The 21,007-nt window shown below is 40.4% G+C and overlaps 3 protein-coding genes, 1 long non-coding RNA gene and 1 pseudogene across 5 annotated transcripts; 3 read left to right on the plus strand and 2 right to left on the minus strand.

The window, feature by feature from the left end:
• Nucleotides 1-10,128: 10,128 nt before the first annotated feature.
• LOC9656432 (transcription initiation factor TFIID subunit 7) lies at nucleotides 10,129-11,223 on the plus strand. The gene is made up of 5 exons (XM_002977623.2): nucleotides 10,129-10,290; nucleotides 10,346-10,476; nucleotides 10,577-10,699; nucleotides 10,757-10,826; nucleotides 10,911-11,223. The coding sequence occupies exons 1-5, from the start codon at nucleotides 10,176-10,178 to the stop codon at nucleotides 11,105-11,107; spliced, it is 636 nt and encodes a 211-aa protein (XP_002977669.2). The 5' UTR covers nucleotides 10,129-10,175; the 3' UTR covers nucleotides 11,108-11,223.
• Nucleotides 11,224-11,344: 121 nt separating this feature from the next.
• On the plus strand, nucleotides 11,345-14,210 carry LOC112349027 (pentatricopeptide repeat-containing protein At2g29760, chloroplastic-like). Its single transcript, XM_024682602.1, has 3 exons — nucleotides 11,345-12,116; nucleotides 12,200-12,283; nucleotides 12,348-14,210. Exons 1-3 carry the CDS (start codon nucleotides 11,345-11,347, stop codon nucleotides 14,138-14,140), a joined length of 2,649 nt encoding a protein of 882 aa, XP_024538370.1. The 3' UTR covers nucleotides 14,141-14,210.
• A 61-nt stretch (nucleotides 14,211-14,271) lies between these two features.
• LOC112349109 lies at nucleotides 14,272-14,445 on the minus strand (annotated as a pseudogene).
• A 51-nt stretch (nucleotides 14,446-14,496) lies between these two features.
• Nucleotides 14,497-16,914, minus strand: LOC9656433. 2 transcript variants are annotated; one of them, XM_024682877.1, is made up of 12 exons: nucleotides 16,342-16,914; nucleotides 16,208-16,287; nucleotides 15,954-16,147; nucleotides 15,863-15,902; nucleotides 15,725-15,806; nucleotides 15,595-15,672; nucleotides 15,416-15,541; nucleotides 15,240-15,358; nucleotides 15,085-15,124; nucleotides 14,955-15,029; nucleotides 14,750-14,890; nucleotides 14,497-14,690 (listed from the first exon to the last, which is right to left on the minus strand). In XM_024682877.1, the coding sequence occupies exons 1-11, from the start codon at nucleotides 16,707-16,709 to the stop codon at nucleotides 14,764-14,766; spliced, it is 1,329 nt and encodes a 442-aa protein (XP_024538645.1). In that variant the 5' UTR covers nucleotides 16,710-16,914; the 3' UTR covers nucleotides 14,497-14,690; nucleotides 14,750-14,763. The 2 variants fall into 2 exon arrangements, with proteins under 2 accessions (XP_024538645.1, XP_024538644.1); XM_024682876.1 differs by having other exon boundaries at nucleotides 14,497-14,705.
• Nucleotides 16,915-19,809: 2,895 nt separating this feature from the next.
• Nucleotides 19,810-20,486, plus strand: LOC112349085. The gene is made up of 3 exons (XR_002993273.1): nucleotides 19,810-20,081; nucleotides 20,146-20,259; nucleotides 20,306-20,486. It is a non-coding gene; the product is annotated as an uncharacterized LOC112349085 (long non-coding RNA).
• Nucleotides 20,487-21,007: the final 521 nt, after the last annotated feature.

A 21,007-nucleotide genomic window follows, 5' to 3' on the forward strand; every position in this document is an offset into this window, starting at 1 on the left:
CCAAAAATCACAACAACTTGTAGTAAAATGTTAGTCTTTCTTCTTAGTTTATGGCATACCTTCTTTGACAAGCAATTGGAAAACCCTAAATAAGCACATAGAACCAAGCATGCAGTAGGTTTGTGTTTTTTTATATCCTTAACCTCCATCACATACCAAAACCTGTTTCATATTTCTCTTGCAAATTTGAGTTTGCTTACAAACATGAACCTGCATAAACTATAGTTTTCTAGCTTTGTACTCAAAAAGCTGCTTTACTTATAGTTCTTCTTAGAACTATAAGAAATACCAATCATTTTTATAAGAATTTTAATACTAATAATTCTGATAAACACCCTAAGCTACTTCAAATTACTTTAGATAAAAATGAAATATATACACATCAAGAAATATCCACTACACCATCTCCACCTTCACATACCACACTAGCAAGTCACACTATTTACAAATATTCAAAAATTTTAACTTTTGAAATTGATTTCTTATCATCTATTTATGCTTTCTTTAATGCATTATATTTTAAAGATGAGAATGTTACTATGAGGTCAGCATGGTCAAGTGATATTGCCACCCATATTACCTTTTCCAAATACTTTACTTACACTTTAAAAGAAAAACAAAAGCTCTAATTTCAGAATTAAATTAGACATTACAATAGTGCCCTTGCATTTGTATCAATGGATGATAACATTGACACTTTAAGGGATAACGGTCTTTACTGCTTTAGAATTCATGGATAGAGTTAACATAATATCATGTTATCACACTCTCTTGGTAATCAGAATCCATCTTATGGGCAATTTTATATGCTAGATACATAAGAAGCCACAAATATAAGGCATCAAAACCCATTTAATACAAATTGTGATTGAGATTTATTATTACATCTTAATACACTCCTCATCATATTAATCCATATGCACAAGCTTATAGAATGATGTATGAAATAGAACAAAAAGAACTTTGTGAAGTAACAATTACAGACTGTCTTTTACATGGTGTTTATATGTTACTAAGGAATAAAGAACTAATCATCGACACTATAATATACCACAAACAAATGATGTTGCTATTGTTTTTGTTAGCGAGAATGGAGAACTCCCACATGGATATGAAATTTGTATATATCCTATGGCAAATCTTTCTAGAAAGATTTCAACACTTGATGTTAATTGTGATTCTGGTTTATCCTTTGATATTTCCTTTTCGTGATAAAGGATGGTACACAAATACTTTGAATACATGATGACATTGAACCACATTACTTTTATATTATGCATATTACTTATCTAAAAGAGACACACTACAATTAGGTTTTGACCAAATCTTACATGTTGGCAAGCCTACTCAACAATATATTGCTCATGCCTATGTCAAAGTTGAGAGTAATAACCTATATTATTATTATACCCATTACGAGTAGAAATATATACTAGTCTTATGGATTATGTTGTAAATCGTGTTTCAGATGAAAATATAAACCCTAGTAAAGTTGTTATACTACCTTCAAGTTTTGGTGGTGGACCTAGAGTAATATAACAAAATTATCAAAGATGCAATGACAATTGTTACTCACTACTCAAAACTTGATATTTTCATTTTCACTTGCAACCCTAAATAGCTAGAAATTATAGAAAATTTATATCCAAATAAGGGTCTAGAAGACCTTCTTGATTTGGTTTTTAGATTTTTCCATATTAAACTTAAAGAATTTTTAAAATCAAACTCAATCATTATCTCTCCAATATTGCTTTACATATGTATCCTTTGCTAAATTTGAGTAGCACCTCATTTCTCCTTCTCTGTCCAACACCAAAAAAGGAGTTCTTCCATAATATCTCTTTCCATTGAAATCCAATCTGCCACTACCACTACTGCCACCACTCAACATACTACTACTCACTTTGATTTCATTTGATTTCCTTTTGTGTTGCTACTCAAAAGTTTGACTCCTTTCTCTCACAAAAAGAGCAATGAACATAAAAAAAATTATGAGATTATGATGCAATTAATCAATATATCATGGTTAGATTATCAGATCCTTATAATAAGTTTGAACTCTTTAAAATAATTACATCATATATGATGCATGGACTGTGTGGACTTTTTTATCTTAATAGTCTTTGCATGGAAAATGGTTCTTGCTCAAAATGTTTTCCAAAAAAATTTAATTATGAAACTATACTTTTTATTAATGGATATCCAGATTATCATAAACCAAACAACGAACTTACAATTTTTAAAAATGGTTGTCATATGGATAACTATTGGGTTGTATCTTATAACAAGTATTTTTGTAAAAAATATAAAGCTCACATAAATTTGAGATATATGCAAGTATTAAATATCTATTTCAAGGCTATAACTATGCCACTATTGAAATCCATTTATCAATTCAATAATATGATAATAGCTTAAATTAGGATGAAATTTTAAACATTTTAAATACCCATTATATTTATTCTCCAAAAGTTATATAGAGACTTTTTCAATATAAAATGCATGGCCATTCAACGCCTATAATTCATCTTTCTGTTCATTTAGAAAATTTTCATAATATTTATTTCATTGAAGGTGATGAGGAAATAGCAAATTCAATCTATATAGAAAATCTAATCAAGACTATAAATTGGCTTTATCTTATACAAATTTTAGTACAAATAGTCATATTAATTTGACACAGTTTAATTATTATGTAGAACAAAATTTACTTCAATTTAATGATGAATAACAAATTATATATTATGATATCCTCAACAAGATTAACAACACAACCAAGCAAAACAAATATATTTTCATTAATGGTCCTAGTGGTACTAGTAAAACTTTTCTCATTAACACTTTTATACATACCTTTTTAAATTTTAAACAAAAATATAGTTAGTATAGCCTTAACAAGTATTGCAAGCAATTTACTACATAATGGTCAAACATTGCATTGACTTTCAAACTTCTTATTCTAATAAATAAAATTTATACTTCTGCTATTACAGTTTATAGTGAAGCAAGCCAGAAAATTAAGAATGCATATGTGTTAATATGGGATGAAATTAGCATGGTTCACACACATATATTTTCTGTCATTAATTTAGCATTGCAAGATATTAAAAAATGAATTACCTTTTGGAGGAATTTTTTTTATTATAAGTGGTGACTTTAGATAAACACTACTAGTTATTCCTAACACAAATTGTTTCAAATTCAATAAAAATGAATCAGTTATAAAAATTTTTTAGAACACTTCTACTAAAAAGGAATATGAAATTAATTGAAAATAACTCTTATGGGCTGATTGGCTTCTTCAAATTGGAAATGATGATAATTACTTGAATTTACCAATATTGCCTTCAAAATCTATCATAATACCTTACGCATAAATAATAATGTTCTCTATTGTTGATTTTGTTTTCCCATCTATATAGAATATTTCAGACCCTCATATTGCATCTAACAGAGTCATACTTACCCCACTTAATGATGATAATTTTCCCATTAATAATATTATAGTCTTTTCCTTGCCTGGTGACATAAATATTCATGAAAGTGTTAGCTTGAACACCCAGAACATTTTCCAAGTGATTCTTAAATTCCATTACTCCTAATCTTCCACCATATAAATTAAAGAAGGTGTTATCCTTATTCTATTAAGGAATATATGCCTATGGGCTAGATTATGTAATGGTACACGCCTCATCCTTAAAAACATGTCTTACCAACAGTTTTAAATTGTGAAATTGTATTAGGCCAATCCAAAAGTATATGAGCTTTCATCCCTTGAATCACACTCATCCCTTCAGACATAGAAATTCAATTTAAAATGTCTAGAAGACAATTTCTAGTGCATTTGGGGTATTGCCTTACAATCTTTAAATGTCAAGGCCCGATATTTGACCAAATCAGAATATGCTTGCCACATCTAATTTTCACTCATGATCAACTTTATATAGCTTTATCAAGATGCACATCACTAATAGGACTATGCATTAAACACCACACTCCAAGGATAGCTATTCCCTTCAAGTCCTACTTTCACCATCAACATAATATATAAGGAGGTTTTATATTAAATATTTTTACCTCCACCAATTTCTTGTTGAGTTTGATTCTTGCTCCAACTAAAAGAAATTCTTGATATAAGGCTAATGAACAAATAAAAGGCTTGTCTAAAATACTCCAATTCCAATTCCAAAAAATAGTCTTAGAAAATCTTGTATTATAACTATGACATTCAAAATAGTATTTGCTAACAGGACAGCAGATCTAGGGCAAGTGCTAATCAGTTAATATAATTAAGATGGCACTTAGCCTATCTTACAATTTTCATTTTTATGTATATGTTTATTTGATAGATAGAGTTGCCCTACTAATGTACTAATTGGGCAATTACAACACACTCACTTCTGTATATAAGTTAGGGTTTTTAGGTTAATTGATATGCACATTTTCTATATTCCCTTTCTATATTCCAAGCACTCACATTGGTGGAGTTGAGGGGCATCTTTCATTGTCCCTGAGAAGTGCTTGGATTTGGGATTTTAGGTTTAAATTTAGCTTTTGCATCGTCTAGATATAGCTTTTTCCATTTTCTTTCTTTTGTTCTTTTTGTTCAAGATTTTAGTTTAAATCTAGCTTTTCCATTGTCTAGATCTCCCTTTCCTTCTAGTTTTTTTTTTTCTCATTTCCCTTCTTTTGCTCTTTCCTTTTCATTCATCTTCATGGCAAAGCAACAGTCTCCTCCTCTGATTCTAGAGCAGTAGTTGGTGCAATTGCTTAATGCCATATGATTACAATTGAACAACCAAACTCAGTTGATGGCAGCATTCATGGCATATGGTACAATTCCTCCTGCTCTTTGTGCCAATCCTCGCATTTGGCTAGAGTTCTTTCATAAGAATCATAAGGATGATGTGTACCATTGGTTTGATCACTTCACGGTGATTGCCACATATTATTCTTGGGATGATGCTTGACATTTGCGTGAGTTTCCCATGTGTCTTCAAGGGACGGCACTGCAATGGCATAATGGTTTAAGTGCAGCCACTCGTGGGGATTAGAGTGTTCTCCTGGACATCTTTAAATGCGCATTTGGACATGCCGACGATTGTGATGATGCCTTCTAACAATTACATCATTTGTCAAAGGCCATCTGATTCAGTGATGCAATTTGGCATTCATCTATGAAGCCTCTTACTTCGTGCGGAGCCAAATATGTCGGAGCAGATCAAGTTAGGAATGTTGTGGCTAGCACTTCATCAAGATCTTGTCGGACTCGTGCATGCACTTGCTCCAGCTACCCTTGACAATACTCTTCACTTGGCACAACGTTATGAGACGTCGCCTCTTCCACTTCTTGCTGCACATTCTTCCGCTCCACTTCCTATGGGCGATGGTCCTGTTCCAATGGAGGTTAATGTTGCTGCTGCTCGAGTCCAAGGACAAGGGCGAGGATGTGGTTGTGGCCGTGATGTTCACTGCTGGGTGTATGATGAAGTTTGGTCATACTTATCGGTGTTGTCGGCATTTTCCGGATTGGCAACCTTCATTTCCTATGTGGAAACCTTGGCATCAACAACGTCCTATTGGTGCCGCTGCTATAGAAGGATTGAACACTGAAATACATCTGGGAAACAAGGAGTCTTGTGAGTAACAAAGGGACCTTGCATGAATAAGTCAGTGACCCCTCCATCTTTCTTTCGGGAGTATCATCAAGAGGTTCACTAGGCACCAGTTCATTCAGTATTTACTTTCCAAACTTATTTTTATAACAAGAGGTCTCCTTTTATCCTCTCTGTGTTGGTTGATATAGGTTTGAGTTTATCTTCTATTACTCAATCTGTTGCCACACGTTTTTTGTCTACACTTGTGTTATGCAGCGGAGCCAGTTTTCATTTTTTATGGCAACAGCTGTACACATGCATGTACACGAGATGAGGCGGATTTGGTTGTGCATGTGGGCGATATCGAGCTTGGGTTGCAGTTATTGCGAGTGGTGTTGAGTCAAACTTTTGACCTCATCCTTGGCATGAATTGATTGCAATGCAATCATGCTAAGTGTGACTTTGAGGCTTCTTCCCTTTGTTTTATACTTCCTTATATTTCATCCATTCCTCTCACTTTTGTATCTCTTTGTCCCTCTACTTCTACCTCTATTTCCATTACCTTTGTCCCCCCATTATTTCCTTCTATGTTTCCATCTTATTCTACTCTTCCCTTTTCCAATCCCTCCGACAATCTTTGTACTCCAGTGGTTGACCGGGTCATGAAGGAGTATTTTAATCTCTTTGAATTTGACTTATCATCTGGGGCAAAGATTGCCACCCATCATCCAAATCCAGCCAGGGATGCTTGTCCAATCAAGGTTCTTGTTTTTCACCGGTCACCCAAAGAGATCAAGATTTTAAATGCAAATGTCAAGAAGATGTTGAAGAAGGGTGTTATTCGGAAGTCGCGGAGTCCTTATGCATGTGAACCTCATCTTGTGACGAAGCCTGATAGGAGTATCCATTTCTACATTGACTATTGTCCATTAAATTAAGTGACGATCCCGACTGTGTACCCTCTTCCTCACACTACTGATCTCTTGGATCGTTTGGGGTGAAGTTTCATTGGTTCACCAAGCTAGATCTTGCTTCTAGGTACTGGCAAATACCGATGGTAAAAATATTCCTAAGATTGTTTTTCGTACACCATTTGGTTTGTACAAGTTCTTAGTGATGCCGTTTGGTTTGAACAATGCTCCAGCAACTTTCCAGCTGATAATGGACGAAGTTCTTTATGATATGCCGAAGATGACTGCTGACTTCATTAATAATGTCCTGATCCACTCGGAGGGGACATGGGAGGAGCACATTCGTGATGTTTGTAAAGTGTTAGATCAACTATGGGATGTTGGTTTGAAGCTGAAGCGGTCGAAGTGCGTGTTTGGGTCCAAGGACACAATTTATCATATTTCTCGTGAGGGTTTACAAGTTGATCTTGACAAACTTATGGCTGTTCTAAAGTTCCCTACTCAAAAGTGTGTGAATGATGTGCAGCGCTTCCTGGGCAAAGTGCAGTATCTCGGTCGTTTTGTGAATCATTTTTCTGATCGCACTGCACCGTTGCAACATTGTTGAAGTCATCAACATCATCTTTCATCTGGTCTTCAAATCGTGAGTGGGCGTTCGTGGATCTCAAAGAGCTCTTGACGACTCCTTCGGTTTTGGCATATCTTGACTACACTTGACCTTTTATTTTGCCCGTGGATGCCTCTGATATTAGTCTTGGTGGTGTGTTGATGAAAAAGAGCCTGAGTGTGTTTGGTTAGCGCCATCCCATTATGTATATAAGCTATACATTACAACCAACGGAGGTGAATTACTCCACGATAGAGAAGGAGTGTTTAGCAATAGTCTGGGGTTTCAAGAAATTTCATGCATATCTATATGGTTCTCAGACGTTACTTAAAACTTCATATATATGATTTTGATGTTGTTTATTGCCTAGAGAATTCTATGGCTGATGCTGATGCCCTTTCTCAAACTCCTCTTCCTTCTCCACTCTCTTCTCATGTTTCTGACAAGCCTGTTGTTCTGGCATCTATGGATTTTCTAGACGAGGATTTTGTGCTATCAGTAGTTGCTGTACTTGATGTTTAGTGTTCACAAAGTGCAAAGCAAGATCTACCTTCTCTTAATGAGGTTCATGAAGCTCAAAAGCTTGAGCCATGGATTCAAAGGCTTCGAGATGGGTTTAAGAATCTTACATCACTTGCTGATGACTTGCCATTCCAGCATTTACATTTTCAATATTGCCTTGAAGACGGCCTTCTTTATTTTGTGGGGACAGATCCTGATGATCCTTTACAGTTGGTGGTGCCTTTCGTCTTTATTCCATAATTTCTCCATGTCTACCATGATTCTCCTATTCTAGATAGGCATATGGGACATTGTCGTGTGACCAAGAAGCTATGCAGGTCTTTTTATTGGCCGAAGATGCAACGTGATGTTATCCAGTATGTACATAGTTGCTTTTGGTGCTAAGCTCGTAATACTCCCCTTCATGCTGCAGAAGGATGGTTGGAGTCAATTACAATTTCCCGTCCATTTGAGTTAGTGGTGTTTGATCTTATGGGATTTTTTCCACGATCGATTATTGGCAATGAGTTGTTATTATTGCTTTTGACTATTTGACTCATTGGGTGGAAGTTGGTGCTTTTGCTAGTGCCTCTACAACTACTGTTGGATACTTCCTCCTTAATCGAGTGGTGTTCCAGAATTCTTGTCCGGAGCAGATTCTTTCAGATAATGGTCCCTTATTTATGGCTGAGGCGTTTCATGTTTTGACGTCTCGGTTGGGGATATGCCACACTTTCACGAGTGTTTATCATCCATAGTCAGACGGTTTGGTGAAATGGCTTATTCGGACATTCAAAGGAATGACCGTGAAGTATGTGAATTTTCAGCATTTGGATTGGAATGGTTATTTGCCATCTCTTCAGTATGCATATGTCACAAGGGTGCAAAGTTTTATTAATGCTTCACCATATAAACTTCTATATGGTCATGATCCAATATTACCAACGGAACAGGGTTTACCTTTGCAATTGCCATAAGCTGCCAATGCTAGATTGTGGGATCAATATTTAATGAACATTCTTCCACTTGTCTGAATAGAGTTTGCCAAACACTTAGGCCACGTACAAGTGGGATAACAACAGCACTACAACTTCCATCATTGTCCACCTATGGAGTACAAAGTGGATGATTTAGTGTTAATCAGTTTTCCCCATCTTATGGTACATGCTTTATCTAAAGGGCTCCTTGCTCAGTGGAAAGGATTGCGGCAAGTTGGACCACAAGTTTATAAGGTTTGGCATAACATTCAACAGGCTGATCCTTTAAAGATTGTGCATGTGCAACGGTTGAAACACTTCATACAAAAGGATCATAAATAATTAATACCACCTACAAATCCACCGATGTCTCCTCCTGACGTTCCTCCAGATCCTAGCCCATCTACAAGAGAACTTTGATGGTTTTCACATTATTCTGATATGAGGGGATGATGTGAGGGCTAAATGTATGGCTATGATGCCGTATACTAATATTAGCGTAGTGGGATTTTGATAGCCATCGGATTGGTTTCAATTCGGACCACTTGCTCTTGTATATAAGCTAAGGTTTTTGGGCTAATTGATATATACATTTTCCGTATTCCCTTTCCATATTCCAAGCACTCACAACACCTTTATAAATTTTATAAATATAGAATATTAGGTATTGAATTTATAGTTTATATATTAATAACAATTTTTTTTAATTTCAATTCTTAATTTTACTGGTAGTAGGTTAGTGTTCATAAAATTTTATTGTTCTATATTCTAAGAAAAGTAAATAGCAAAGTAATTCTTTGCTAATATCTATATTACTTAAAATTAAATTAATTTATTTCAATTCTATTTCTAGGTGTTTGAGTTTAAGAGTACATACAATCTTTTATTTTTAGGTTATGTTTGAGTATATTAATATTCTTAAATCTTGGTTATATATTTATTCATTTTCCAAGTAAAAACATAATAATTAAATAATTATTTTCTAATTAATGATAATTATTCTTAGTAGTAGTTCTTTACATTTCTATCAGTTTGGGTAGTAATATATTATTTTTGCTAACATTTTTAGGATTCTTAATTTATTTATATCCCAAGTAAAAACATAATTTACATGTAACATCTAATTAATAAAGTTTATTTTTAGTAATTCTTCTGTTTTGGTTTTGTTTGGAAGTGTGCAATTTTTGTTTTAATTTTTCTGGGTTGAGTATTAAGTTTTTTAAAATTTTACTATTCTAAATATATTCATATTCCTAAGTAATACTATATATAATATCTTTATCAATAATATTTACTTAGCAATTATTGGGAATATTTTAATGTTTTAAATATATAATCTATGCTATATAGCACTCCCTCTCTCTCTCTCTCTCTCTCTCTCTCTCTCTCTCTCTCTCTCTATATATATATATGAAGAAAAAAATTATATAAAATCATTAATTTTTGTACTCATCCAACATTTGCTGGGCAATGCTAATTTTAATATAAGTAAGGGGAAAATTCTGTATAAAAGATTGAAGAGCCCTAATTTTCCATTTGGCTAAAGGTAGGGCTTGAGCACCGCCATCGCAAGTTCTCAGCTATGGAGGAGCATTTCATCCTCAGGGTGCCGCCGTCGGTGGCGGAGCGGCTCAACGGCGTGCTCAGCGAGCGCGCCCAAGCGCCGGAAGACGAAGGGATCGACATCTGCTTTCGAGGTAATCACAACAAAGGGATTTTACTTTGGTTAGAAGGACTTCCTTGCGCCTGTAGATGCCAGAACTGGGATGTTTACGATCGGGAAAGACCAGTTTGAGGTATCGCTGGTCGATCTTCCTTGCGTCGTGGAGTCCTACAAGACTTACGACGATACTGTGCTCATCAAGGCGGCCGATATTGGCCAGGTAAGGATCAAAGGAGCTCTGTTTTCTTCTTCCCGGAAGGATGTTCTTATAGCTCTTGGTGTTTCTTCTCGAAGGGTTTTCTTACAGCTCTTGGGTGTAGATGATTCTCGTGAGAGATAACAAGGAGCCTGCTCCAGAGGGCGTGGAGCACAAAGACGGGCTCACTCCGGCGATGAGAGACGCGAGAAAGCGGCGATTTCGCAGAGACGCCGAGATCATCAATGTGAGATTCATAGAGAAGATCTTCGTCACTGTGATCTTCTTGGTTTTTCTTTTGCAGCCAGACTTCGTACACAATGTGGAGAACGATCTGGTGAACATCCTGGCCGGAGGAACTGCGCGAGATGTGGATATCCTTTTTCTTCTTTTGCTGTTCTTGTGCTCTCTCTCTATGATTGTTTTGGAAGCTTTTCCTTAGATTGGTTTCGATCTACATGTTGAAGTGGTGGAGCAGGAAGAAGATGTTGAAGAAGCGGAGCCAGTTCCAGCTCCGGTTGCTGTGCCTCCGCCTGTTCAACCGGCAGCGGCGGTGGTGGCGAGTGACAAAATCGCCGCTGCTCCAAAGGCGACCGATGAATACGACGATTCATCGGACGAGAATGGCTACTACGAGGACTCGGATGATTACTGAAGCGATCCAGAGGCCTCAGGTAGTAAGTTATTTGCATAGTTTCTTGTCCAAAGAGCAAACACTGTGTATGATATAATCGAAAATCACACAGGCATTCTGGACCATTGGGTCAACTATATTTTTCGGGTATAAACATTCTATATTATAGGAATAGTTTTAAAATATTAGAACATTTTAAAGAATATTTTACAATAGTTTAAGAATATTCCTGTGCCAGAATGTGCCCTAGAATGCGCTATGGCTCTTTCACGAGCGCGAACGGCAAGACGCTTGAGCTGCCGCGCTGCGGGTTTCAAGGTATGGCGCCAGCATCGGTGCCGCGTTTGGCTGCAGGATTTCGCTGCGATGGATCTTGTTGCCGCGCTCAAGGCGTGTGGCAGCTTGGGGGATCTGGACTCCGGCAGGGAAGCGCATCGCGCGGCTCTTGAGAACGGTGATCTCTCCAGCATTTTCGTTGCCACTGCGTTGATTGATATGTACTCCAAATGCAGGGCGATGGTGGAAGCCCGAGGCGTGTTTGACGCGATGGATTCTCGCGACGTGGTCTCGTGGAACGCTTTGATCGCGGGGTATGTGGAGAATGGACAGAGTAAGCTCGCTCTGGACTTGTTCTTTGGCTTGGAAAGACCAAACTCGAGAAGTTTTGTGGCTGCAGCTATGGCGTGTGTGGATTTGGCTGCGGACGAAGCCGGCCAAAGAATTGGTGACGAGGGAAGAGTGGTGAAGCTAAAGTTTCTGGAAGAAACCATGGCTGTGCACTCTCGGGCTCGACAGATGAAACTGGACGCTGCGATCTTTGTTGGAAACGCTCTGGTGAATTCATACGCAAAGTGTGGAAGCCTGATGGACGCTCGACGAGTGTTTGACGGTATGGTTCTTCATGACGTCGTGTCCTGGAACTCTCTGATGCGTGGCTGTGTAGAGAACGACGAGTTTGCCATCGCTTTGGAGCTCTTTTCACTGGCACTGTTTCGTGATGCTCGGACTGTCGTGGCTGCTCTCATGGCTTGTGGAAGCCTGGCCTTGGCAACAGGAAAAGAAGAGCTTGATCGACGTGAGGTTTTGGAGAAAGCCATGGCTGTTCACTCCCAGTGTGGAAAGCACAGGGATATCTTCGTCGAGAACACTCTGGTGGATGCTTATGCCAAGTGCAGCAGCATGATCGATTCGAGGAAGGTATTCGATAGCATGCAGCGTCACAGTGTTGTTTCATGGAACGCTCTAATGCTTGGCTATGTAGAGAACGGGGAGGACGAGCTGGCTCTCGAGCTCTTTGAGGCCATGCGAGTTGCAAAGTTGATACAGCCGGATGCTAGGACGTTTGTGGCTGCTTCTATGGCCTGTGCTGGGCTATCAGCAAGCGAACAAAGCTGTGAACTCGACGGCAAAATGGTGAAGACGCTTTGCACAGAGAAAGGAACCAGGATACATCTTCAAGCTCGAGATTGTGGCTTTGATTCGGAACTCTTCGTGGCCAATGCTCTGATTGACATGTACGCCAAGTGTGGAAGCATAAACGACGCCAGGAAAGTTTTTACCGGTTTGAAACATCCTGACGTCGTTTCGTGGACATCACTGCTACAGGGATACGCGGAAGATGGTGGTGGTGGTGAGCTTGCTTTGGAGGTCTTTCAAAGACTGGAGCAAACCTCAGGTTGTGTGTTGAATTCTCGGGCTTTTGTCGCTGCTCTAATGGCTTGTTCCAGTTTGGCAGCAAAAGAGCAGGGAAGAAAAGTCGATGGAAAGCTCGTGAAACTCAACTCCCTGGCGAAATCCTTGGAAATCCACTCAGCAGCTGCGAGAAACTTGTGTGACTCGGACATCTTCGTCAGCAATGCTCTGGTAAGTCTCTACTCAAACTGTGGATTCATGCTGGGTTCTCGGACAGTGTTTGACAGGATGAAAGCTCACGACTGTGTCTCGTGGAACTCGTTGATCCTGGGATACGTCCAGAATGGCGAGAGCTCCCTCGCTTTGGATCTCTTCGAGTGCGGCAACTTCCAGAAAAACTCCCGGGCATTCGTCGCCGCTCTCGCAGCTTGCGCAGCTCTTGCCGCTCGAGAAGATGCAGAATTCGTGGCCGGAAAGCTCGTGAAGCTCAAGAGCCTGGAAAGAGGCATGGCGATTCACTCGAGCGCCAGGAATTGCGACTGGTGGGAATCGAACTCGGGCAATACTTTCCTCACGAACAGCCTCTTTCACATGTACTCCAAGTGTGGGAGCTTGGAAGATGCTCAACGGATCTTTGACCTTGACCGTGGTCAAGGCCTTGGTACGTTGACGTGGAAAGAGCTCGTCCAAGCTTACGTGGAGAATGGTGAGAGTGACCTGGCACTTGGGATATTCGCTCATGTGGTTAAACTGGAGTGTGACACTGGTGCTTTGCTTGCTGGGCTCATGGCCTGTGGTAACTTGGTAAATCTAGAGACCGGGAAATGGATCCAGGGGGAAATTTACCGACGTGGCTATGAGAAAGTTACTGACGTCGTAACTGGCATGGTTAGTTTTTACTCCAAATGCGGTGGGAGGATGGGGAATGCCCGCCACGTTTTTGACCAGGCTTGGACCCTCGACAGTGTTCTCTGGAATTCCCTTATATGTGGATATTCTCGAGAGGGTGAAATTAAAGTTATGCTTGATTTACTCTACCATATGCGAGGAGAAGGTTATCACCCAGACGGGGTAACTTTCCTCTCCATTCTCAGTGCTTGCTGCCACGCTGGATTGGTGGACAGGGCCGAGCATGTGTTCCGGGTGGTGATGTGTCAAGAATGTGGCATTGTGCCGTCTGTCCAGCACTACACGTGTATGGTAGATCTGTTTGGCCGCGCAAACCAGCTTGACAAGGCACTGAGATTGGTGGAAGAAATGCCACACAAGCCGGACAAGGTGACGTGGCTTTCATTGCTGAGCGCGTCTAGAACGTGGAAGAATGCTGGCGTGGGCAAGGTCGCATTTGAGAAGGTGATGACGTTCGACAAAGAAGAGGCTGCGGCTTACTCGCTAATGGCAAACCTAATGGGTGGGGAGTGACTAAATAACGAAGTTCAACTATATAGCTAGTGAAAATGTAAATACTTTTTTTGAATATATTAGGTACATATATACAAAATGTCTGGTCATCCACGTGGAATAATTAATTTGGCACCTTACAAAAAACCAGCACAATCTAAGGTGGTACGACACATGTGCCAATGCTATTAACCTAATTTTTTGTGGGAGGGAGCTATCAACAAACTACGCTCGCACAAAAAATTGGACACGTGGCCCATATCAGCTATTAAACTGATAAAAACAGATGTTACACTTGATCTTAGCAAAAAGGCAGAGAAAGGTATGAATATTATTTGCAGGTTTGAAATTGCGAATTGAACACGCGACCTTGCATCTACTTAAATGGCTAATATTAACCATTGATTAAAATTTAAATATGCCAAGCGTAGCTCTGACTAATTGTTTCCAGCTGAATTTAGAAGTGACTCGGCTGGTTGGTGGCGCTTCAAATGAAACACATTGATAAAGTATACCTTGCGACTAAAAATCTAGAAAGCTCAAGCGAAGCAGCCAAAAATTTGTCCTTGTTCTGCAAGATGAATGGCTATTTTTCTTTTAAGATCAACTGAAGTATGAGAAAATACTGACCTTTGAAAACTGTGTTATTGGTCTGGCTGTTTTGGTTTTGGAAGATCCGGGTACACTCCAGGAGGCCTCGGTCGCGGCTCAATGCTCAAGAGCTGAGTCGATTGTCCGATAGCATCCACCCAGCCATAATGTGGCTCGGCACTACATGAACAAGCAAAGACATCTATCTCAACAAAAAGAAAAGGCAAGGAAAACAAAAACATACTTGTAAACAGTGGTCTCCGTGACAACACTATCCCAGTTTTCGCCACTTGTGCTCTTCCCGTATTTGTGGACTTTCCTACAGGTCACAAGACAATCGCTAGTAAAAAGCCGAACAACAAATTCAATCATACCCGTCGCCGAAGTGCTCTTCACCCCAAGTCCTCGACCAGCCTTGAGAAACATAAAATATAGAAGAAAGCCTCAGTATCCTTTGGAAGTAGCTTAGAGCTTGGTGGCTTTTGAAAGGCCCTCTAGAAAAAGAGAAGGAAAAGATTTGATAACTTACTTTCAGCATTAGCTGAATGCCATGTCTCACCCTGCCGAGTCCCCGCACCATTTTGGAACTTCTCTTCCCACTTATCACCCCATTTCTCCCCGGTTGCATTCTCGGCCCACTTATCAGTCCTAACTTGAGTTGAGTATACAAGCTGGTAAGTTAAAAGTAAAACCAAAGTTCCATACCATTTTAGCACTGCTCCTCGTCCATCATATTGCTCGCCCCACTTCTCCCACCAGGACTGCTCATTGAGCCTTCCATACTTGTGAGCACCTTTCTCTGTCCAGCCCTTGGCATTATACTTTTCCCACCTGGTCCAAAACTAAGATGTGATATTAAGCTTGATCATACGACGTGTTCTTACCATTTCTCGTACCATCCGGCCTCCCCATTCCCTTGCTTCGCTTGTTTCTGCGCCGTCCTTTCGATTCGAGCCAGGTTACTGCGCAAGAAAACACATAAAATGGATTTCAACAGTCTTAATATCTCCTCACCTCAATTCATCTTGACGCAAAATTTCCTGCCAGGTTTCCCACCAGGCATCGCCTCCAGCATTTTTACCGGACTTTTCAGCACCTGCAATATCCACAAGAGTGTAAAACAAGAAAAAAAATAAGCGAAACAAAGTTTACCAAGTTCCTTATAGCCCGTCCAGTCGCATTTTTCCCACCACTATTAGAAAAAGCAAGCTATGCTATTAAGTTGAAAAAGGCTAAAACGTACTGTTTCCTTCCATTCCGTGGAGCCATCGCTGCTTCGTCCTCCCATAACCGTATAGCGACACCGATAGCCATTTTCACCAAGATCTTCTCCACACTCTCGGAACCATGTACTTCCATCTTCATTTGTTCCGGAATCATTGGAAACCTCACTGCTTATCTTGATGCCCCAGTCCTTTTCACTGGCGATTCCAGTATCTGTACATCAAAGAATCCAATCAACAAGGAAAGGTAAATAGAAGAGAGACGTTTTATAACCTCTCGCGGGTGGAGTATCTCGGGGCTGAGAGACACAATTCACCTTTGTTCGTCTTTGATCATTTGAAGTATTCTTAAGCCTGAAACTCAAGGAATAGAAGTTAAAGTCACACACCACCGAATGGAATTCATACCTTGCCGAGCTAAACGCTTGAGCTTGTAGCACGGCCTGTGGTGTGGATACCAGCTTCTGCCGTTGGTCTTTGGAGTTAAAACCAACCATTCTCTCCCATGGTTCTTCCAAAACTTGGTGAATTCCACAGGTGACCGCATCTTCATTGCTTCTGGTGTGTTTCTCGTTGAAAAGCACAGAACTTATCGTCTGCCTTGGAAGCCTCAAGCTCTTCTTCTTCCTTCCAAGAGAAAAAGCATCCTTGCCTTTCAGTGACCCACCAAATAGAGACGCAGGAATCCCTGTTACTGGACTGGTCGTACATGAACTTCTAGATGGGAACTTGTTGGAAGAACCAATTCCAAAACCCACGGTCACGCTCACAGCCATAAAATCAACCCAACACTCCCCTCTCCCTCTTGCATTTCCTGTTCTAGTGCTCTACAAACGTCCCAAAGAAAGTTTCGCCGAAGAATAGCTCACTCAAGCCAAGAGGCTCAAGCTCGGAATCAAGCACCTCATCCAGGCTGTGACGAATTCGAGCTGCGTACCATTGGATTCCAGTGAACTCCTAGCCAGCGCCGGATCCGCCTGCTCTAGCCCTAAAACATACCTGTAAAAAAGTCAGATAATACACGTCGGACAAGGCCAAGCAAATGACGCCGCGTGTCAGTTCTCACAACGAATTCCTCCTATTTACGATGCCTGTGATGAAGAGATCGGGATGGTTTCTTGACGACAGCTGACCGGCTTGCAGAGATCTTAGCAGCGGATGAGGCTCCCACGATCCAAGCTTGGCACCGCAAAGCTTGAAGGTGGATACTCGAAACCACCCGGCGGCGAGCGAGCGAGCGAGCGGGAAGAGAGCTCTCGAGCGAACAAAGAGAAGACCACATCAATGCTATTTGCTCATGGTTGAAGATTTTTGATGTGGATGATAATGCGTTTAAGAGTTTCTGGAACAAAACCTCAGAAGTTTTGAAGTATCCACACATTAATGTAGCCTTTTACTGTTTGGCCTTTGGAAGAAACAAGACGCTTGCTAAAATACCTACAGAAAAAGATACTCAACCCTCTAGCGGAGGCAATCATTAACAAGCAGCTTATGTGACCTCGGTCTCATGCTTTATGGATTGAAAACACAGCCATTTTTTCAAAAACGCTTTAAGTTTTAAATAAATAAAGCCAACTCATATTGGTATTTAACCATTCCATTCCGCTAGAGAATATCCTAAAATATACTTATGCGTGTGTCATCCATGATCATCGTCATAACAACTTCATCCAATTGCAATGAGCCACGTTGCCAAGTACACGAGTACCTGACTTTGGTCGCGTGACTTTCCAGTGACCAATTCACCTGGCAACGCAAAGTAAAAAACGAGGATGGCTATGGATTATTTGATTACCCATCCCTAATTTTTCCTTTTGCCAAAACATAGCGAAGCTAAATTTGCATTCCCGGGAGAAATTTTCGGGGTCCCCTCAATTCGTGCATGGAAGGGGGACGCATGGAACCCCGCCCTCATGGATCATCTGCTCTGAGAGACTCAAAAGTGTTGGTTTTTCTGTCCCCCTTGGCCTCGTCTCCAGCGCATTCAGCACTTCCAAGATTATCGTTGAGACATGTTCTTAAGTAGCATCAAGACCGAAAGTGGAGAGCAGCCCTTCTTCACCTTCTCTGACACCAGCCCATACGCTTCATGAGGCTGGCCCGACTTGCAAAGAGCGTCCAGCAGAGTGACCTTTGAAGCACAATCCTCTAAATCTCTATCAGGCCCTGAAAGATCAATAGAGCCATCCTTGCCTCTTTGGCCTAAAAAAGAAAAAAGATGTACATTGACTTTTGATACCCGCCATCGTTTCAATCTTCTTCCTTACATAAGCTCCACTGAAACAACAAGAAACAACAATACATTTAGAAGAATAAAATGAAGTTAGCATGGAATTACCTCTTCATGCAAGAATAAGCTACAATGAAATGCCTGATGAGTTGCGACCATTGGGGCTCCTTTCATGTCGCTCACCGACGGCCAAAGCGTTCAAAGCCTGTGTCAACACAAGATGGGTATTTCTTACCACAGTATAGTTCTGGGGTCTGACCACCTTATGAAACGAAGAGGATTAAAAATAATTGGAGCTTCGAGTTACCTCTTCTCCAAGTATTCACAACGTAGATCTCATTACCTGATGGAACTAAAATAATTAGAAAGAAAAGAGCTTGGATCTCCCTCCTCGGTGAAGTTTCCACAACGTATATCGAGCGTATATCTCGTGAATTAAAAACAGTTACCTCTTCTTCCTCTTCGGTGAAGTTAGATCGGGACAAAGAGGAATAAAAACAATTACAAAGAAAAGATAACTCTTCTCCTCAGTGAAGTTTCGGAACATCAAAGTTGAGCTCGTCCAAATCCCGTTGACAGAATCACTACGACCGCGTTGACTCACTAAAACCCTAACCCTGTCATTGAAATCTCGCCGGTTTGCGAATTCTTTCAGTGATGGTGGCGAGCGTACAGATTCTTTCAATTTGTGCTGGGTTGGAGAGTCTCTAGCTCACTCACAACTTGAGAATGAACAAAACAAACCAACTAAACATCACTAACTAAACATGCCACAACTAAACATTTGTTGGCTACCAACTAAGGTCTATGTTGGAGTATAAATGTAAGCATTTCTAAAACACTAGGCTATAGGCTCTTCCGTTTAGCTCGAGAGAAAGTGGAAACGCAGCATCAACTTCTCTCTGAATTCAACACCACAACAGGTACTCTTACTCTCTCTTTCTTTCTCCAAGAATTTGTTCTAACCATCTCTCTCTCTCTCTCTCTCTCTCTCTAGCATGCTGTGTTACCTCCTCTTGATCTTCTTACTTGCAAAATCAGTAGAATCATTGGATCGAGTTGTTGTGGATGGTGTAAGATTGGTTCGCATTGTTTCATCAACCAATCCTTCTAAAGTTATTTCTGTTAATCATGGCACTGGAACTGTTGTTTTAGCGGACCTTAATCATAATGACAACTACCAGGTAAAATATTTCTCTATAATTTTTTTTAATTTCCTTTTTAAAAGGTTTGGGAGCTTTCATATGCCATGGGCCGGTTACGAGATTCAAGTGGGCTATTTGCATATTCCCTCAAGAATTTCGAGACTCAAACTTATCTTCACCATGGCATGTCACCTGGAGAGGTATTTGTCATCATTTTTTAAGATTTATTTTTTAAAATGTTTTTATTCCAGGTGATTATAACACAATATTTTGAGATTCCTGATTCGGACTTATTATGGAACTCGGGTACGGAAGACGTTCGTGGAGGCTACTACGTAATACGGGCAACCACAAACGTTTATCTGAGTCTGTCCATCAAGAAACCAAATTCGATTACAGTGGAAGTTGGTCAAAAGAGCTGACCAATTATGGAAATTCGTTGAAGTTAATCTTGATTAATTCTAGACTCTTGCATTCTTTGCTGGGGGCGTGCTCGGCTTGCCTAGAGGTCATGTTGGCTTTGGAAGAGGCACGGCGCGCTAGCTGGAGAGGACAGAAGCAGCGTGCCTGGGAATCGGCGTGGCGAGGAAGAGCGCGTTCTTTCTTTTTTTCCCTAGACGATTGCATACTGGAGACTAGGGTGGGAGCGCCACAGCAGCGGCGAAGGCGCAGGGCCAATCTGGCATGGAACCCAGCTCAGGATCACAGTCTCTAGGATATGTTGCCTTTCCTCTTTTTTTATAGGAATGAGAAGATAGTCGCCAAGGGACGAGGTGAGCCGAATTTCAAGCATTCAGCTGAAGTTTTTTCTGATGCTGATGCTATGATTGATTGCAGCATAGACAACGGGTGATGTATGAAGAATAAAAGAAGCTTGCTTGTCCAACAGCATGAATAAACGAAGCTCAAGTCTCGCTCTATAAGCACGAACTCGCGAGGAAAAAAATGCAGGTGTGATATGTGCCTTCTAGTTTTTAAATTCCAAACGAATTTTCAGGCAGCCAAGGAGCAAGGAACTCAGACAAAAGGAGAATGAGCTTTAGTGGAGGCTGGGACGTGCCCATGAAGGCCGGCTGACGGAGAATGTCAAAGAGGCTTTTGCTCGAGCGAACACAAGAGCGTTCAAAAAGATTGCTAGGAAGTTCTGAAGTTTAATGTGGTTATTAGCCACACATAAACAGGGCAGCAGCAGCGGCGGTGTGATGTGTGCCTTCTAGTTTTTACTTCCATTGGAATTTTCAGGCAGCCAAAGAGCGAGGAACTCGGAGATGGTGAAGATGCGCCAGCGTCGTCAGATCGAAAAGGAGAATGAGCTTTGGAGGAGGCTGAGGGACGTGCCCAAGTGGCCAATAGTGATTCATCAAGAAAATGAAAATTCAGAAAAATAAGGTTTATGAACAAGATATTAGCCACACATAAAAAGGGCATCAAACCGAGATCGATCTGCTTTTGCTAACAGAATCAGCTTTGCAATCCAGTCTGTAGCCAGAATCTCTTCCACCTTCAAGCTTGCCAATGGGAATGGAACAATCTCTTTTGCTTTGAGACATGCCTCGTACAAGCTTGGATCGCGGGGAGCCTCATATGCTGCAAAAATCTCTGCAAGCCCATCAGCTGGAGTCAAGAAACCATCATGATCTCTGTCGATTGAGTTGAACCTCATGAAGATTTCAGTCTCATTGTTAGGCTCTCGATGTGT

The sequence above is a fragment of the Selaginella moellendorffii genome, unplaced genomic scaffold, assembly GCF_000143415.4.
Source record: "Selaginella moellendorffii unplaced genomic scaffold, v1.0 SELMOscaffold_35, whole genome shotgun sequence".
Classification (NCBI taxonomy): domain Eukaryota; kingdom Viridiplantae; phylum Streptophyta; class Lycopodiopsida; order Selaginellales; family Selaginellaceae; genus Selaginella; species Selaginella moellendorffii.

Bases quoted from the DNA above. Each gene is read 5' to 3' on its own strand.
- LOC9656432 (XM_002977623.2), top strand. From the start codon at position 10,176: ATGGAGGAGCATTTCATCCTCAGGGTGCCGCCGTCGGTGGCGGAGCGG. The intron at 10,291-10,345 runs GTAATCACAACA...TTGCGCCTGTAG, and splicing joins GATCGACATCTGCTTTCGAG to ATGCCAGAACTGGGATGTTT. The intron at 10,477-10,576 runs GTAAGGATCAAA...TCTTGGGTGTAG, and splicing joins AGGCGGCCGATATTGGCCAG to ATGATTCTCGTGAGAGATAA.
- LOC112349027 (XM_024682602.1), top strand. From the start codon at position 11,345: ATGGCTCTTTCACGAGCGCGAACGGCAAGACGCTTGAGCTGCCGCGCT. The intron at 12,117-12,199 runs GTGGAAGCCTGG...GTTCACTCCCAG, and splicing joins CGTGGCTGCTCTCATGGCTT to TGTGGAAAGCACAGGGATAT. The intron at 12,284-12,347 runs GTATTCGATAGC...TTGGCTATGTAG, and splicing joins GCATGATCGATTCGAGGAAG to AGAACGGGGAGGACGAGCTG.
- LOC9656433 (XM_024682877.1), bottom strand. From the start codon at position 16,709: ATGGCTGTGAGCGTGACCGTGGGTTTTGGAATTGGTTCTTCCAACAAG. The intron at 15,673-15,724 runs GTGAGGAGATAT...TTTCTTGCGCAG, and splicing joins TTGCGTCAAGATGAATTGAG to TAACCTGGCTCGAATCGAAA. The intron at 15,030-15,084 runs GTATGATTGAAT...TGTGACCTGTAG, and splicing joins GAAGAGCACTTCGGCGACGG to GAAAGTCCACAAATACGGGA.